We start from the raw sequence: 19501 nt of genomic DNA, 5'->3' as shown, positions 1-19501 counted from the left end.
ACTCAAGATCGGCCGGCTGGAGAGCAGGGCTGTTGCTCCCAGGCTATGAAGATTGACAAATCCCAAAGTCGGCAGGCAAAACTGCAGGTAAACTGCTAGCTCAAGTTCCAAGAATGGTGGTCAGACAAACAGGAGCCAGCTGCAGGATCCAGAATGAGCAGAAGCTCCCAAACCCTGCCAGAACGTCCACCCACACTTGATGCAGGCCACACACCCAAGGAAAGTCCGTTTCCACTGATTGGATACTCAACAGCAGATTGCATTATGGGGGTGATCACATACCAGATCTCAACAGGGTAGTGACCACAACATCACATGACTGCCAGAACACTGAGAATCATGACCCAGCCAAGGTGACACATGCTTATACACATCTGCAGTTGTCTACTTATAAACGATATAAAACAAATCATGGTGCGTAAATACAAAAAAATATGAATATAGTATATTGTCACATATCCTTTTGGCATACTGGGATGGTCCAAGTTCTTGTCGTAAAATATATGATAAAGGCCTTCCTCTTGAATGACTAACTGGATGAAAATGCCACAGTTCCTTTTTGTCCTTGGAAATTGTTCACTCACCTAGTTTTGAACTTGAGAAAGTTCATTTAGACTGTTGTCTTCTACAGACTTGTAGTCTCATATTTCACTTGTATAATCTAACTCACCATCATCATTAATTTGTAGTGCTGCTATCTTTATTTTTATTCATCTTCTAATCAGCTAACAATTATAAAATGTTTTTTTAGTTTTCTTCTCTTTGCCATTATCATGGTTACAAATGTGTTCTCCCATTTTATGGTTTGTGACTTTTCTTTCCAGCCCTTTATGATACCGTTTGATGAATAAACCAAACCAAACCTGGTGCTGTCAAGTCACTTTCATCTAATGGTGACCCCACATGTTACAGGTAGTACTGCTTCATAGGGTTTTCTTGGCTATAATCTTTACTGAAGCAGGTGGCCAGGCTTTTCTTCCGCGGCACTGCTGAGTGGGTTTGAACCACCAACCTTGAGGTTAGTAGTCAAGTACAAACTGTTTGCACCACCTGGGTCCTTTTTTGATGAATAGAATCACTTAATTGTAATGTCAGATTCTTTTCTGTTAAGATGTATGCATTTCATATTTTGTTTTGGATATCCTTCCATAGCCAGAAATCATGAAAATAATCTTCTGTATTCTAAAAGTTTCATAGTTTTGACTTTCACATTTAAGTTTTTGGCTGTTGTGAATAAAGATGTACAAGTTTTTGTATGGATATATGTTTTTATTTCTCTTGGGTATCTATCTGATGGCTGTTTTCATATCCTAGGTGTAAGAATATATGAGGTTTATGTTAACATTTTGTGAAGAAAGAGCCAGCAGTTTTCCAGAGTGGCTGTGCCATTCTCTTCACTCTCATCAGTGTTGCAGTTGTTCCACATCCTCAGCAACACTTGAAATTGTCAGATACATTTATTACCATTATTTTCTCTCATTCTGTAGTTGGCCTTTTACTTTTTTTTAGTGGTGGCTTTCGAAGAGCAAATATTGTAATACAGCTCATATGAATTTTTAATTGTGCTTCTTGTAAGATATATATTCTTGTGAGATACATAGAAAATCTTTTCTTGTCCCAAGGTTGCAATTTTTTTTCTTATGTTTTCTTTTAGAAATTTTATACTTCAGGGGTTTACATTTAGATCTGTGATCCATTTCAGATTAATTTGTGTGTCTGGTGTGAGGTAAGGGTTTATTTTAATTTTTTTCTATATGTATCTCCAGATGCTCTAGCACCATCTATTGAAAAATCTTTTCCTTCTGCCTTTGCACCTCTGTCAAAACTCAGTTGACCATATATGTGTGATCCAAGGTAAAGGGAGTTTCCCTGGGGTGTGGCCTGCACCACCTTTTGTGTCTCAAGAGATAAAAGGAAAGGGAAGCAGGCAGAGAGCTGGAGACCTCATACCACCAAGAAAGCAGCACCAGGAGCAGAGCACGTCCTTTGGACACAGGGTCCCTGCACCTGAGAAGTCCCTCAACCAGGAGAAGATTGAGGACAAGGGCCTTCCTCCAGAGCCGACAGAGAGACAAAGCCTTCCCCTGGAGCCAGGGCCCTGAATTTGGACTTGTAACCTACCAGACTGTGAGAAAATAAATTTCTCTCTATTAAAGCCATCCACTTACTGTATTTCTGTTACGGCAGCACTAGATGACTAAGACAATGTGTGAGTCTTATTTCCGGACTCTCTTTTTCTGTTCTATTGGTATGTCTGTCTGTCGTTTGGCCAGTACCACAGTGTCTTAACATCATGTCAAAACAACTTTGTCCTTATTAAAAAATTGGATCGGCTATTCTAGGTCATTTGCGTTTCCACATTTTAGAATCATCGATATCTACAAAAGTGTGCTGAATTGTGATTGATGTTCCATTGCATCTCTAGATCTTTTAAGGAGAATGGATTTCTTAGCAATATTGAATTTTGCATTCTACAATATTATGTCTCTGTTTGTTTAAGGCTTCTTAATTTCTTTTAGCAATGTTCTGTAATTTCCAGTGAAGCCATCTTGTGTATCTTTCGTTACATTTATTCCTAACTATTCTTTTTTTAGGGTTATTGTAAATGGAATTAAAAAAATTTGGGAGGAGGGTTTCTAATTATTTGCTATTGATACAATGTTTTTATCAGATTGAAGTTGTACCCTTGGATTCCTAGTTTGCTGAGAATTTTATCGTGCCTGGGTGTTGAATTGGGTCCCATGTTTTGTGTGTCTATTAAAATGATCGTATGATCTTTCTCTTTATTCTTTTAATATGAAGAGTTAACACTGATATTGCAGAAGTTAAACTAACCTTGTCTTCCTGTAATCTTTTTTGTTAAGATACTTTATACTTTGGATCAGCTTTTTCATATTCATTTTATTTATAACCATTTCAATAATTTTTTTTTTTTTGGCCAGTTGAACAATTTTTACATATGTAATTCAGTGACATTGATTACATTTATCATGTTGTACAATTGTTACTACTATCCTTTGCCAAATAATTCCACCACCATTACAGAAACTCAGTGCCCCCTAAGCAGTGACTCTCTCTGTTGCCGTGTGTCCCACCCCTGGTAACCACTGATAAGCTTTGGTCTCTACAGTTGCCTGTTTCATATAAATGGGATCACAGTATTTGTCCTTTTATTACTGATTTATTTCACTCAGCATATTTTCAGGGTTCATCGATGTTGTAATGTGTATCAGAATTTCATTTCTCTTCATGGCTGAGTAATATCTCGTTGTTTGTATATACCACATTTGGTTTATCTGTCGATGGACATTTAGCTTGTTTTCACCTTTTGGCTATTGTAATGAATGTTGCAGTGAACATTGGCGTACAGGTTTCTGTTTGTGTTCTTGCTTTGAATTCTTTTGAGTGTATACCTAGAATTAGGATCGCTGGATCATATGGTAGTTCTACGTTTAATTTTTTGAGGAACCGCCAAATTGTTTTTTCACAGTGGCTATACCATATTGCATTCCCATGAGCAATGAATAAGGGTTCCATCCACTGCACGTTCTCGCCAACACCTGTTATTTTCTGTTTTTTTAATCATCACTATTCTAGTGGTGGTGAGGTGATAATCTTATTGTAGGTGTAATTTGCATCCCCCTAAAGACTAATAAAAAAAATTTTTTTTTTTTTTTTAAATACTAATGATGTTGAGCATCTTCTCGTGCTCTTGTTGGCCATTTTTGTATCCTCTTTGTTAAAATGTCTATTCAAGTCCTTTACCCATTTTTCAGTTGGGCTGTTTGTCTTTTTGTTGTTAAGTTTGGGAGTTCTTTATATATTCTGGATATTAAACTATTATCGGATATATGATTCTCCAGAATTTTATCCCAATCTGTAGGTTGTCTTTTTACTTTGTCAATAAAGTCCTTTGATGAAGAAAAGTTTTTAATTTTTATGGGGGTCCATTGATCTTTTTCTCTTTTGCTGCTTGTGCTTTTGGTGTCATATCTAAGAATTCATTTTAAAAACTAGATTCCAGAGCAATACCTTTGTGTTTTCATCTAAGAGTTTTATGGTTTTAGTTCTTAAATTTAGGTCCTTGATCTATTTTGAATTAGTTTTTACATATGGTGTGAGATATGAATCCAGCTTTGTTCTTTTGCATGTGGAAATCCCAATTTCCTAAGCATCATTTATTAGACTCTTCTTTCCCCCGTAGACTTAACACCGTTGTTGCAAATAGATGTATAGGTTTATTTCTGGCCTTTCAATTCTGTTCCATTGGTCTTTATTCTGCCATTATACCAGTACTAGGCTGTTTTGATTACTGTAGCTTTATAGTATGTTTTGAAATTGGAAAATGTGTATCCTCCTACTTTATTCTTCTTTTTCAAGATTGCTTTTGCTGGTCAGGGCCCTTACCATTCCATATAAATTAGAGGAAATTTGAGGATTGCCTTTGTCATTTCTGCAAAGAAGGCTGTTGGAAAATTTGATGGGGATTACATTGAATTTATAGATTTCTTTGGGTAGTATTGACATGTTAACAGTATTAAGCCTTTTAATCCATGAACACAGAATGCCCTTCCACTTATTTTAGTTGTCTTTCTTTTAGCAATGTTTCATAGTTTTTAGTTTAAAAGTCTTTTACCTTGCTGGTGAAATTTATTCCTTCGTGCTTTAATCTTTTAAATGTAAATTGAGGAATTGTTTCTTTCATTTCCTTTTCTGCTTGCTCGTTGCTGATGTATAGGAACCCAACTGATTTTTGTGTGTTGATCTTGTACCCTGCCACTTTGCTGAATTCATTTATTACCTCTGATGTCTTTCTTGTAGAATCTTTTGTCATCTGCAAAAAGGGATATTTCGCTTCCTCCTTCTCAGTTTGGATACCTTTTATTTCTTTTTCTTGCCTAACTGACTAGGACTTCCAGTACAGTGTCGAATAGCCGTGGTGAGAATAGCGTCCTCCTGACCCTGATCCTGATCCTGATCCTGATCCTGATCCTGACCCTGACCCTGACCCTAGGGTGAAACTGTCAGTCTTTCTCCACTGAGTATGATGTTAGCTGTGGGTTTTTCCCACAAATACCCTTTATTATACAGAGGAATTTCCCTGTATTCGTAGTTTGTTGAGGTTTTTTTTTTATCATGAAAAAGTGTTGGATTTTGTCATATGCTGCTTCTGTGTCGATGACATGATCGTGTGGTTCTTTTGTTGTATTAATGTGGTCTATCACTTTGATTTTCTTAATGTTCTGCTACTTTTGCATTCCTGGGGTGAAACCCACTTGATCATGGTGTATAATCTTTTTAATACGCTCTTGGATTTGGTTTGCTAGTATTCTGTTGAGGATTTTTGCATCTGTATTCATAAGGAATATTGTTCTGTGATTTTCTTGCAGTTTTTTAATCTGGGTTTGGTAACATTTCTTAAGTGTTTGGTGGAATTTACATCTGGGCCCAGAGTTTTTTTGGTGGGAAGAATTTTGATAACAGTTTTAATTTCTTCAGTAGGTATGGAACCACTCAGATTTTCCCTTTAATACTATGTTAGAATATTATGTGCAGTAAGGTGTGTTTTTCAAGGAATTTCTTAATTTCATCTAATCTCTTGAATTAATTGGCCTAAAGTTATTGATTACATTTTCTTATTATCTTTTTATCTGTAGGTTTTTTAGTGATAACCTCTCATTTCTGATATTGGTGATTATATTCACTCCATTTTTCCTTGGTCAGTCTAAAAGAGGGGTTTATCCCTTTTATTATTCATTTGACTTCGTTAATTTTGCTTGTTTTCTGTTGATGTCTGCTTTTTTGTTATTTCCTTCTATTATGTCTGGGTTTACTTTGGTTCTCATTTTGTAGCTTATTGAGGTGGATCCTTAGGTCATTGATTTTAAACCTTTTTTTTTTTAAATTAGCATTTAAAGTAACAGATTTTCTTTGAAGTACTCCCTTAGCTTCATTTCACAATTTTTAATGTTATGTTTTCATTATAATTCAGTTTCAAACCATTTTTAATTTTCTACTTGAGCCCTTCTTTGACCCATGAGCTTTTAGAACTGTGTTGTTTAATATTCAAATATTAGGGATTTTACTAGATACCTTGTTGGGTTTTAATTTAATTTTGTTGTGGTCAGAGAATATACTCGGTATGATTTCATCCCTTTTAAATTTGTGACTTGTTTTATGGCCTGGTTAGTTTCCTAGGACTGCCATAACAAATGACCACAAACTGGGTTTGAAGAACTGAAATTTATTCTGTTACAGTTCTGGAAGCTAGGAGTCTGAATTCAGGGCATGGGCAGGGCCATGCTCTCCCTGTCCTCCCTAGGGGAAGATCCTTCCTTGTCTCTTTCAGCTTCTGGTATCCCAGGTGTTTCTTCGTGTCTTAGGTATCTAGTGGTGCAGTAAACAGGTACTACAGTGGATAGCTTTAACAAACAGAGGTTTATTCTCTCACAGTTCAGGAGACTAGAATTCCCAAATCAGGGCACCAGCTCCCGTTGAACGCTTTCTGTCTCTGTCCGTTCTGGGGGAAGGTCCTTGTCATCAGTCTTCCCCTGGTCTAGGAGCTACTCAGCGCAGGAACCCCACGTCCAAAGGACATGCCCTGCTGTCAGCACTGTTTTCTTGGTGGTAGGAGATCCCTCTGTCTCTCTGCAGAATTCTCTTTCATATCTCAAGAGAGATTGCCTCAAGATACAACCTGATCTTGTAGATTTGAGTCCTGCCTTATTAACATAACCACCTCTAATCCTGCCTCATTAACATCATAGAGGTAGGATTTACAACACATAGGAAAATCACATCAGATGACAGAATGGTGGACAATAACATAATACTGGCAATCATGGCCTAACCAAGTTGGCACACATTTTGTGGGGGGGAAATAGTTCAATCCATAACACTTGGCATTTGTTTGCTTTTAGATGCATCTTCACATTGTGTCTTCTCATGTGTGACATTTGCCCTTGAATTGTAACAAGCTTTTAAATATTTATATCAACACATCTAAGTTTTATTTATCAGCATACATACACACACCTACAGTACACACCCAGCATCTTAGGCTTTGTTGAAATTTGGAAATTGGATTCTGGATTGGTTCTTCTCACTCCCCACTCTTCAGCATGCATGCTCCATCTGCTTTAGGAATTCGTTAAACCTCACCACTGCTTTTACATGAATGTCATATTTGTTGTTTTTCTTAAAGTAAGGTATATTGGGGTACGTGGAACAGTGCTAGTGTTTTTATGTGATACAAAACATTCTTAATGTATTACTGGAAGAACAAGTATTTATAGGCTGAGGGGTAAGTAGAAGGACTTCTGCAGACTAGTAATAATTCTGTTTGTTTAGGTGTTAAGCATTGATTTTAGAACCTTGTACTAGTAATACTTAGTTAATTTTTTATGGTTTTAAATTCTCTAATAGATTCAGGAATCTGCATTATTTCCATAATCAGAAAACTAATTCTTTTCAAAGGAAGATTTGTGGAAATTATGTAACAGCAGTGAAGCAGTCACATAGTTACATTCCAGATTAAAATAGCTTTCACGTCTTAGTAGTAAGTAATGAAAATAATACTGCTGGCATTGTTAACCAAGCTTAAGGGGAGTGGAAGGTTTTGTACCAAGGATACCAGCCTTAAAAACATAAAAAGGATGAGGAAATATATTTAGGTTACTATGATCATTTTTAAGTCTCCTTTATCCCTGTTCCCTCATCCTTATTTTGTGATTCATCTCTGGTATAAGTGTTAAGCAAGTTAGACTTCAGCCATCCTTGTGGGAGGTTTAGTTTTCTTCATTTTCTCTATTAGCAAACCAGTTTTGTATAAAACTTACAGTGTTAAGAAATTTTTGGAAATGAGATTAACCTTTAGGTAAGAAATACAGATGAATATTTGTTATTCAGACTAATTGTGGGCCTACAAAGCTATTTGGAAATATTTTCGCAAGTAATAACTGTACTAAACCCAAGGAATCTCTTTTTTTTTTTTTTTTTTGAATCATTAAAAATAGTAATAGAATTTACCTGCTTATAACTGTATTTTGTTGTATTAGGTTTTTTAACAGTGACCAGAAAGTATTTGAGGAAACCCTGGTGGCGTAGTAGTTAAGTGCTACGGCTGCTAACCAAAGGGTCGGCAGTTTGAACCCTCCAGGTGCTCCTTGGAAACTCTGTGGGGGCAATTCTGCTCTGTCCTATAGGGTCGCTATGAGTCGGAATCGACGGCACTGGGTTTGGTTTTTGGTTGGTAGAAAGTATTTGAAGATCCTCTACATTTAGGTTAAAAAGATGTCTTATAATACTTGCCTTGAAAGATAAAGAAGTTGCTACTTTACATCGAGTTGTAAATGTGGAAGTTGCATTGCCCCAGGTTTTGCTTGGTGCGACTCATCACAGCCAATGAACAAGAGGCCAAGGTGGGAGATTAGATCCAAACCTGCTGCCGTCGAGTCGATTCTGACTCATAGCGACCCTACAGGTGCCCTTTATTTTGTTGCACAAGGAAAGGAACAGTTGGGGCTGCTGCCTCCAAGACTGTTCATAGGCATCTTGGGGAAACAGGCTTTTACAGAGAGCAGACAAGGAAATGTAAATTTATTCTGAATATTCAAGATGGACCTTCTCGCAGGCATCTAGAGCTTGGGCGTGCCTGTGCATTTGCTTTAAACAAGTGTTGGATATCCCAGGATGGAACAATAACGTTAGCGTGTTACGTCTCCACCCAGAGGCAGGGTGCTTACATGTATTTTGCACTTAATGAGCTACTAAGTCCCTTAAAGTGCTAAGATGGCATTGAAAACCGGCTAAAACTGGTTGAGGCCAGCCCTGACCGTTCTGTGGTTATCTTGTCAAGGACAGTTTCCGAAGAATGTTGAGCCTTTTCTGCTCAGTGCAGAAGGATAAGCCCGAGCAGATGTCTCCTAGGAGGGCTGAGCTCTGAGGCTGCCTGTCTGAGTTGTGTTGGGTGAATGTTTTAGTGTGGTGTTAAAGTAGTGAAAATACATTTTCCTTAGTGTTTAATATTGGAGAGAGAATATATTTTCTCATTTGTTTTAGTATGGCTGTATAAGCTGTGATTAATCTCTAGTCCTTAAAAAATGGTACAGTCTCTGTTCAAAATATAGCTAAACAGCCTGTTCCACTCTTAAACATAACAAACATCCTAATACCTTACAGAACATGTTTTCCCCTATTCAAAATAGGTGATTAAGAGCTTGACATGACTAACGCCATAATAATATTCGTAAGGAATCTCTAAACATTTTTTAATTACACCAGCTACACTGGTCTCTTCCAAAGGGGTGCGGAGCTATCTCAGCTCCTGTGGCCTTAGTCTCTTTTTTTCTTTTTTGTTTTCTTGAAAAATGGCCTTCAGCCTGCAAACCGACAGAAGGGCTTTCTTTCTTGCTCCCTATCTCAGCCACAGTGGACTTGGCAAAACAGCTCCACTAACCAAGAGATTCTTAGGAGAGTTTTTCAGCCAGTTACAAATATACTAATTAGAGTCCAGATGCCTGACATGTTTATCTTTAGTTTAATAAAGAGTTTTTATAGTTATTTTATGATGTACAAGACCATCTGTAGACTGTGTGCTCAAAACATTAGATAACCCTAATCTTTCCCATGTAAAACCCTCCCATCAACCCTTTTAAAAAGACAGAATTAAAAAAAAATTTAACCCCTTCTGTCTCTTAACTACTGGTATTCAATAAAACCTTCTTATTGCTGCTTACCTCCTCCTGTCTCAGTATTGGCTTTGCAACAGGCGGCTCAAACCCACAATTTAGAATAACATTGTTTTCAGCACAATAAATGAAAGAGAAAAAAAGTCACTAATTTTTGCATTTTAAAATTATCAAAATAGTATGTGTGGTTAGACATAAATTAATACATAAATGTCTGTCAGGAAAGGCAACTGCTTCCTGTTCTACGCCTTTCTGCTTTTCAGGGGCAATTTATCTTAACTCTTCATCTGTATCTTTTGTATCTTCTGTTCATTATCTCTGAATAATGTGCTTATATTGCTCTGAACAGAAGATTTCAAAGGGCCTTTCGAGAAGACAAAGTAAAGTATTATATGACATGTGCAAAGAGCTGGAGATGGAAAACCAAAAGGGAAGAACACGCTCGCCATTTCTCAAGCTGAAAGAACTGAAGAAAAAATTCAAGCCTCGCGTTACAATAGTGAAGGATTCTACTGGGAAAATATTAAACGATGCAGGAAGCATCAAAAGAAGATGGAAGGAATACACAGAGGCATTATACCAAAAAGAACTAGTTGATACTCAACCATTTCAAAAGGTGGCATATGATCAGGAACCAATGGTACTGAAGGAAGAAGTCCAAGCTGCTCTGAAGGCATTGGCGAAAAACAAGGCTCCAGGAATTGATGGAATATCAATTGAGATGTTTCAACAAACAGATGCAGCGCTTGAGGTGCTCACTCGTCTATGCCAAAAAGTATGGAAGACAGCTTCCTGGCCAACTGACTGGAAGAGATCCATATTTATGCCTCCTCCCAAGAAAGGTGATCCAACCGAATGTGGAAATTATAGAACAATATCGTTAATATCACACGCAAGCAAAATTCTGCTGAAGATCATTCAAAAACTGCTGCAGCAGTATATCGACAGGGAACTGCCAGAAATTCAGGCTGGTTTCAGAAGAGGACGTGGAACCAGGGATGTCATTGCTGATGTCAGATGGATCCTGGCTGAAAGCAAGAGAATACCAGAAGGATGTTTACCTGTGTTTTATTGACTATGCAAAGGCATTTGACTGTGTGGATCATAACAAACTGTGGATAACACTGTGAAGAATGGGAATTCCAGAACAGTTAATTGTGATCATGAGGAACCTTTACATGGATCAAGAGACAGTTTTTCGGACAGAACAAGGGGATACTGATTGGTTTAAAGCCAGGAAAGGTGTGTGTCAGGGTTGTATTCTTTCACCATACCTATTTAATCTGTATGCTGAACAATTAATATGAGAAGCTGGATTATATGAAGAAGAACGGGGCATCAGGATTGGAGGAAGACTCATTAACAACCTGCGTTATGCAGATGACACAACCTTGCTTGCTGAAAGTGAAGAGGACTTGAAGCACTTACTAATGAACATCAAAGACCACAGCCTTCAGTATGGATTACATCTCAACATAAAGAAAACAAAAATCCTCACAACTGGACCAATGAGCAACATCATGATAAACGGAGAAAAGATTGAAGTTGTCAAGGATTTCATTTTACTTGGATGCACAATCAACAGCAATGGAAGCAGCAGTCAAGAAATGAAAAGATGCCTTGCCTTGGGCAAATCTGCTGCAAAGGACCTCTTTAAAGTGTTGAAGAGCAAAGATGTCACCCTGAAGACTAAGGTGCGCCTGACCCAAGCCATGGTATTTTCAGCCACATCATATGCATGTGAAAGCTGGACAATGAAGAAGGAAGACCGAAGAAGAGTTGATGCCTTTGAATTGTGGTGTTGGCGAAGAATATCGAATATACCATGGACTGCCAAAAGAACGAACAAATCTGTCTTGGAAGAAGTGCGGCCAGAATTCTCCTTAGAGGCAAGGATGGCGAGACTGCATCTTACATGCTTTGGACGTTGTCAGGAGGGATGAGTCCCTGGAGAAGGACATCATGCTTGGCAGAGTACAGGGTCAGCGAGAAAGAGGAAGACCCTCAACGAGGTGGATTGACACAGTGGCTGCAACAATGAGCTGAAGCATAACAACGATTGTAAGGATGGTGCAGGACCGGGTAGTGTTTCGTTCTGTCGTGCATAGTGTCGCTATGAGTCGGAACCCACTCAACGGCACCTAAGAACAACAACATTGCTCTTTATTAATTTTAGGCATTATTGACTTCCTTCTATGATAAGTATTTAGCTCATATACATCACACATCACTTTCCCTATCCTATCAAGAGTTAACATTTTAAGTTTTCATTTTCTGTTCTCTACTTTTTTTTTTTGAAATGTGTATATGCTGATAATCAGTTATTTTAATTCCTCATCGTATAACAAGAGGGATAATAACATACCATTGCCCCTCCTTTCTGATTTCTTCTGCTTCGTTCAGTAATAAGATAGATAATGCTTATGTTTTGTTTTATGACTATTATTCAGTCTTACGCATATTTTCTAAAAGTTGAAAAAATCAGTAAACTGTTAATATTTTTATAACCATGCAAACATTGTTCACTGCAGTTTACTTTTATTTAAATATAGATCTCTGTTTTTTTCTGTATACACAGAGACACAAAATTTTTCCAATGTTTTTAGTTTTCCAAATTGTTCATCACATTGGATAAGTTGGTAAACAAATTTTTATCCCCCTGGAGATTTCCTTCCTAGTGCCCTTGTTTCCCAGTCCAGTCTAGACTTTGCTCTTACAGTTTACAAGAGACGACTCTTCATGCTTTTTTGGGTCTCCAAAATTTTGCTTCAGCATATCTTCAAGTAACTTCTTAAGAAATCATCCTTACCACAGCTGAACGTTTTTTTTTATTCTCACATTTCAGTGATAGTTTGGCTGTGTGTGGAGTGCTAAGATTAAACTCATCAGTCACTCAGGACTTTGAAGGGTTAGGTGTACTGTCATACCTGCAGTTGCTGAAGAGATGTCTGCTTACCAACCTGATTTCGTTGTTGTTAGCAGGGAGTGTGCGCAGGGTAGTTACATGATAATTTTTTTCTATTTGAAAGTTTTCAGGATGAGCTTTTTATTCTTGGCATCCTGAAATTTATAATAGTTTAGGTGTAGATTTTGCCGCTGCCCCCCCCCCCGCCCCCCCGCGGCCATTACTTGGGACTCCCAGTGGAATTTTTTGTTTCAGGAAGGTAGCTTCTCTGTGTTAATTTTTTTTCTGTAAGTTTACTGACCCATTTGTGTGCCTTTTGTCAATTATCCATTTATTATGTTTACTGTTTTTTTTTTGTTTTTTACTGATTTTTAAGAGCAGTTTATAGTGTGGCCAGTAACCCTTGTTCATTGTTTTTTTAAAAAATTTTTTTTTCCCCTTATCCTGCCCTTTTGTGTTTTTTCTTAAGGGTGAGTTTATTTGGGGAGGGGAATGGGAAGGAGAATATTTTTGTTTTTATGCCTAGGCCTTCCCAGCATCAGTTGAGAAACAGGCATTTACATTTTCTTTTAGCTCCTGTAATTATGATTTCCTTTATTTTGAGTTTGGTGTAAGATAGATTTTGTTTTCTTAAAATCATGTTAATCTTTTAAAAATAGATTGCAGAGAATTGTGTGTGGGTAGGGGGTATTTCGTAGGTAAAAGAAAAAGACTTCTGTCTATTGGACTGATTTTCAGTTAGAAATTGAAAAAGCTGAAGCTTTTTTTTTTTCATTTTTATATAAGTCAATGAGAAAACCAGACTAATTTAACTGAATAACTTCAGTTTTTCACGTGGATTTCATTTAAACAATTATACCTTTAGATACGGCTTAGCTAACATTGAGTAAGAAGCAGCCAAATCAGTATTCAAGTTTTTTTCCACCGAGCTTTGAATTATTTTTAATAGTCAAATAATTTTTATTAGAATGTTGGTGTAATTTCTAAAATGGAGTCCTGACTTTATGTATTAAACCATAAAATAAACATTTTTTCATATGATTAAACAGTATTGAATATTTGGCTAGTTATGAAAACAGTGATTTGAATTCAGCTCACTTGCTTTTCAGGGCTTCTTCATATTTAATAGCTTTCTTTACTTTGCAGAAATACCGGTATCAGGAAGAAGACATACCTCCTCAAGAACACATTTCCCCACAAATCACTAATGAGGTCATAGGTCCAGAATTGGTTCACGTCTCAGAAAAGAACCTGTCGGAGATTGAGAATGTCCATGGATTTGTTGCTCATTCTCATATTTCACCAATAAAGGTAAGGTAGTAATTACTGTTAGTTTTGTTGCTGGGGATTGTGTATCATTTTTGATGGTACTGTAGCTCATGCTCAGAGAGAATGTTCTTTCTTTCTTTCCTCTTGTTTTTATTTTTGTAGTTATAGGGAATTCCATGGTATTTATTAACATTCTAAATACATTTTTAAAGATGTATTTTATAAACATATCTTATTCAGTGATACTATCTTTAAGTCCACATATTCTTATGGAGGCAATCACTATTTCAAGTACTGCACGTTGAAGTGTTTTTAAACATGTGCTTTAAATATCAGAAGGTATTGAAAAAGCATTGACATTATCTTTGAAGTCCAGTATGTGACGTTTCCTGATGTTATCCCTTCCTCTTTTCCCTCAGAAATAACCACAGTTCTGAATTTGGTATTTATCTTTTCTTTATAGTCTACCACATATTTGGATCTTTAATCAGTATATTGTTCGGTTTGCATATTTTTGAACCCTATATAAATGGACTCATACTGTGTGTAATCTTCAGCTTGTATTTTTGCTCAACATTATATTCCAGAGATTTACTATTTATTTTCACTGCTCTAGAGTTTTCTGTTTTATGAATATGCTGTGATTTAGCTTTTGATGGATGTTCGGCTATTTCCATGTTATTACTAGTGTTAAAATGAAAATAATCACAAAGCTCTGCTTGGAGGAAAAGCAAAGAAGTTTATAGAGCAAGAAGGCAGTTTGCAAATTGCAGGGCCACAGAATCAAGAAACTCTTGACATAGTGCTCCAAGGGACTGTTCCTTCAGAGGTTAACAAAGGCAAAAAAACGCAGGGAGCCAGTAACAAGGGTACAGTGTTTGATTGGTGAACACCTACAGAGTTGGCAGCTGGCTGACCACAAGTCTTAACGGTGGGTAGATCCCCCTTGGGTTTAAGCTGAGCGAGCTTTGGAAAAGTACAAAGTATTGTAAGGGGGTTAGAAGAACATTTTTAAAGGCGGGGGGGAGGGGGCGGCAAAGGGAACATCTTCTGAGACTCGGCTCAGCCGCTGAAGTCACATGCTTAACGCCTGTGCGTATGGGAGCCTTACAAAACCACATTCCTCAGCATAACCTAATTCTCATCTGCAGAATGTCTTGTAAAATGTTCCTTCCTGACACATATGAAGTGAGAAGTAAGTCTCAGAGTAAGAAAATGGAATTTGGCCTATAGCTTAGCCAGAAGCCTCAGTCCTGTCAAGTGCCTTGTTTTTTGGAATGCTTTTTCTCACTTGTATAAAAAGTGCTGCCAAAAACATAGGGTATGTATGCACATCTTTGTGTATGTTGTTGTCAGGTGCCATCGAGTCGGTTCCGATTCATAGCGACCGTACGCACGACAGAACGAAACACTGCCTGGTCCTGCGCCATCCTTACAGTCGTCATTACGCCTGAGCTCATTGTTGCAGCCACTGTGTCAGTCCACCTCGTTGAGAGTCTTCCTCTTTTCCGCTGACCTGGTACTCTGCCACGCATGCTGTCCTTCTCCAGGGATTGATCGCTCCTGACAACATGTCCAAAGTATATAAGACGCAGTCTCGCCATCCTTGCTTCCAAGGAGCATTCTGGTTGTACTTCTTCCAAGACAGATTTGTTCGTTATTTTGGCAGTCCACGGTATATTCAGTGTTCTTCGCCCACACCACAATTGAAAGGTGTCAACTCTTCTTCGGTCTTCCTTATTCGTTGTCCAGCTTTCACATGCATATGATGCAATTGAAAATACCATGGCTTGAGTTAGGTGCACCTTAGTCTTCAGGGTGACATCTTTGCTCTTCAACACTTTGAAGAGGTCCTTTGCAGCAGATTTGCCCAATGCAAGGCATCTTTTGATTTCTTGACTGCTGCTTCTATGGCCGTTGATTGTGCATCCAAGTAAAATGAAATCCTTGACAACTTCAATCTTTTCTCCGTTTATCATGATGTTGCTCATTGGTCCAGTTGTGAGGATTTTTGTTTTCTTTATGTTGAGGTGTCATCCATACTGAAGGCTGTGGTCTTTGATCTTCACCAGTCAGTGCTTCAAGTCCTCTTCACTTTCAGCAAGCAAGGTTGTGTCATCTGCATAACGCAGATTGTTAATGAGTCTTCCTCCAATCTTGATGCCCCGTTCTTCTTCACATAGTCTAGCTTCTCATATTATTTGTTCAGCATACAGATTAAATAGGTATGGTGAAAGAATACAACCCTGACGCACACCTTTCCTGACTTTAAACCAATGAGTATGCCCTTGTTCTGTCTGAACAACTGCCTCTTGATGAGCACAGTCAAGTGTTCTGGAGTTCCCATTCTTCGCAGTGTTATACATGGTTTGTTATGATCCACACAGTCAAATGCCTTTGCATAATCAATAAAACACAGGTAAACATCCTTCTGGTATTCTCTGCTTTCAGCCAGGACCCATCTGACGTCAGCAGTGATATCCCTAGTTTCACGTCCTTGTCTGAAACCAGCCTGAATTTCTGGCAGTTCCTGTCGATATACTGCTGCAGCAGTTTTTGAATGATCTTCAGCAGAATTTTGCTTGCGTGTGATATTAATGATATTGTTCTATAATTTCCACATTCGGTTGGATCACCTTTCTTGGGAGGAGGCATAAATATGGATCTCTTCCAGTCAGTTGGCCAGGAAGCTGTCTTCCATACTTTTTGGCATAGACGAGTGAGCACCTCAAGCGCTGCATCTGTTTGTTGAAACATCTCAATTGATATTCCATCAATTCCTGGAGCCTTGTTTTTCGCCAATGCCTTCAGAGCAGCTTGGACTTCTTCCTTCAGTACCATCGGTTCCTGATCATATGCCACCTTTTGAAATGGTTGAGTATCAACTAGTTCTTTTTGGTATAATGCCTCTGTGTATTCCTTCCATCTTCTTTTGATGCTTCCTGCATCGTTTAATATTTTCCCAGTGGAATCCTTCACTATTGCAACGCGAGGCTTGAATTTTTTCTTCAGTTCTTTCAGCTTGAAAAATGGCGAGCGTGTTCTTCCCTTTTGGTTTTCCATCTCCAGCTCTTTGCACATGTCATTATAATACTTTACTTTTTCTTCTCGAGAGGCACTTTGAAACCTTCACTTCTTTTACTTCATGAATTGTTCCTTTTGCTTTAGCTGTTCGATGCTCAGGAGCAAGTTTCACAGTCTCCTCTGACATCCACCTTGGTTTTTTCTTTCTTTCCTGTCTTTTCAGTGACCTCTTGCTTTCTTCATGGATGATGTCCTTGATTTCATTCCACAACTCGTCTGGTCTTCGGTCACTAGTGTTCAGTGTGTCAAATCTGTTCTTGAGATGGTCTGTAAATTCAGGTGGGATATTCTCAAGGTCATATTTTGGCTCTCGTGGACTTGCTCTGATTTTCTTCAGTTTCAGCTTGAACTTGCGTATGAGCAAATGATGGTCTGTTCCACAGTTGGCCCCTGGCCTTGTTCTGACTGATGATATTGAGCTTTTCCATTGTCTCTTTCCACAGATGTAGTCAGTTTGATTTCTGTGTGTTCCATCTGGCGAGGTCCATGTGTATAGTCGCCGTTTATGTTGGTGAAAGAAGGTATTTGCAATGAAGAAGTCGTTGGTCTTGCAAAATTCTGTCGTTCGATCTCCGGCATTGTTTCTGTCACCAAGGCCATATTTTCCAACTACTGGTCCTTCTTTTTTGTTTCCAACTTTCGCATTCCAATTGCCAGTAATTATCAATGCATCTTGATTGCTTGTTCAGTCCATTTCAGATTGCAGCAGCTGATAAAAATCTTCTATTTCTTCTTCTTTGGCTCTAGTGGTTGGTGTGTAAATTTGAATAATAGTCGTATTAACTCGTCTTCCCTGTAGGCGTATGGGTATTATCCTGTCACTGACAGCGTTGTACTTCAGGATGGATCTTGAAACATTCTTTTTCACGATGACTGGAGCACCATTTCTCTTTGAGTTGTCACTCCCAGCATAGTAGACTATACGATTGTCCGATTCAAAATGGCCAATACCAGTCCATTTCAGCTCACTAATGCCTAGGATATTGATGTTTTTGAGTTCCATCTCATTTTTGATGATTTCCAATTTTCCTGGATTCATACTTCATACATACCAGGTTCTGATTATTAATGTATGTTCGCATCTGTTTCTTCTCATTTTGAGTCGTGCCACATCAGCAAATGAAGGTCCTGAAAGCTTTACTCCATCCATGTCATTAAGGTCGACTCTACTTTGAGGAGGCAGCTCTTCCCCAGTCATCTTTTGAGTGCCTTCAAACCTGGGGGGCTCATCTTCCGGCACCATATCAGACAACGTTCTGCCGCTATTCATAAGGTTTTCACTGGCTGATGCTTCTCAGAAGTAGACTGCTGGGCCCTTCTTCCTAGTCTGTCTTAGTCTGGAAGCTCAGCTGAAACCTGTCCTCCATGGGTGACCCTGCTAGTATCTGAATGCCAGTGGCATAGCTTCCAGCATCACAGCAACACACAAGCCCCCACAGTACGACAAACTGACAGACACGTGGGGGGGGGTCTTTGTATATAGCGCTAGATTATTTTCCAGCTGGTCCTATAATTTATGTTTACAGCAGCAGTATGTAAGAGTTGTAGTTGCTTCAGTATTTGTTTTGTTTTGTTTTGTTTTGCCATTCTCTTGGGTTTGAAATGGTATATTATTGTGATTTCATTGTACGTTTTCCTATTTATTATTGAGGTTGGACATATTCATTGGTCATTCAGGTTTCTTACTCTGTGACATGCCTATTCAAGATTTTTGCCCGTTTTTATATTGGGTTGTTCCTTTTTATTGATTTGTAGTTCTTTTTACATTCTGGACGCTAATCCTTTGTTGGTTGTATATATTATGAATAAGCAACGTTCTTACTAATACGACTATCTGAGTTTTGTAATTCTCTTAGAGGAATTATTACATACTATTGCTTAAGTTATTTTTAATAGTACCATTCAGGTTTTCTATTTAGGCTTAGTTTTAGTAGGTTATTTTTTGCTAGGTATTTGTCCATTTTATGTATGTTTTCAAATTCTTATTCATGATAGCCTAGTATTATCTTTTTAATGTCTATATCTTATAATAGTGTTTATGTTGTGCCTTCTCTTTTTTTCTTGATTATACTTGCCAAAGGGTGGTTAGTTTCAAAGATGGTCTTTTCAAAGAACCATCTCTTTCGTAAACCTTCACTTGTGTTTCCACCCCGTGTGCTATTATCATCCCACTCTTGTTCTTATACACCCATAGGCATCATATATACACGTGTATGTGTACACACATACATTTGCACATACATATGCATAACCCAACCCACTGCCATCGAGTCGATTCCGACTCATAGCGACCCCCTGAATATAAACGTATATGTTGTTGTTCAGGGACCGTTGAGTTAGTTCTGAATCATAGTGACCATCTATACAATAGAAAGAAACACTGCCTGGTCCTGCACCATCCTCACAATCGTTGGCTGTGCTTGAGACCATTCTTGCAACCGCTGTGTCAGTCCATCTCATTGAGGGTCTTCTTTTTTGCTGACCCTCTGCTTTACCAAACATGATGTCGTTCTCCAGAGACCGGTCCCTTCTGGTAACATGTCCAAAGAACATG

At 38.2% G+C, this 19501-nt stretch overlaps 1 protein-coding gene across 7 annotated transcripts in view; it reads left to right on the top strand.

Moving 5' to 3' along the window:
* The window catches only part of DLG1 (discs large MAGUK scaffold protein 1), a 271624-nt gene that overhangs the window by 76535 nt on the left and 175588 nt on the right, over window positions 1-19501 (top strand). For all 7 annotated transcript variants that reach the window (XM_049879832.1, XM_049879784.1, XM_049879823.1 and 4 more), the window contains exon 5: window positions 13741-13905. In XM_049879832.1, the coding sequence (XP_049735789.1) occupies window positions 13741-13905 (165 nt within the window). The remainder of the gene's footprint in view (window positions 1-13740; window positions 13906-19501) is intronic.

This window comes from Elephas maximus, chromosome 1 (genome assembly GCF_024166365.1).
Source record: "Elephas maximus indicus isolate mEleMax1 chromosome 1, mEleMax1 primary haplotype, whole genome shotgun sequence".
Taxonomy (NCBI): Eukaryota; Metazoa; Chordata; class Mammalia; order Proboscidea; family Elephantidae; genus Elephas; species Elephas maximus.
Note: the sequence above shows the minus strand (reverse complement) of the source record. Positions and strands in the feature narration are given on the sequence as shown.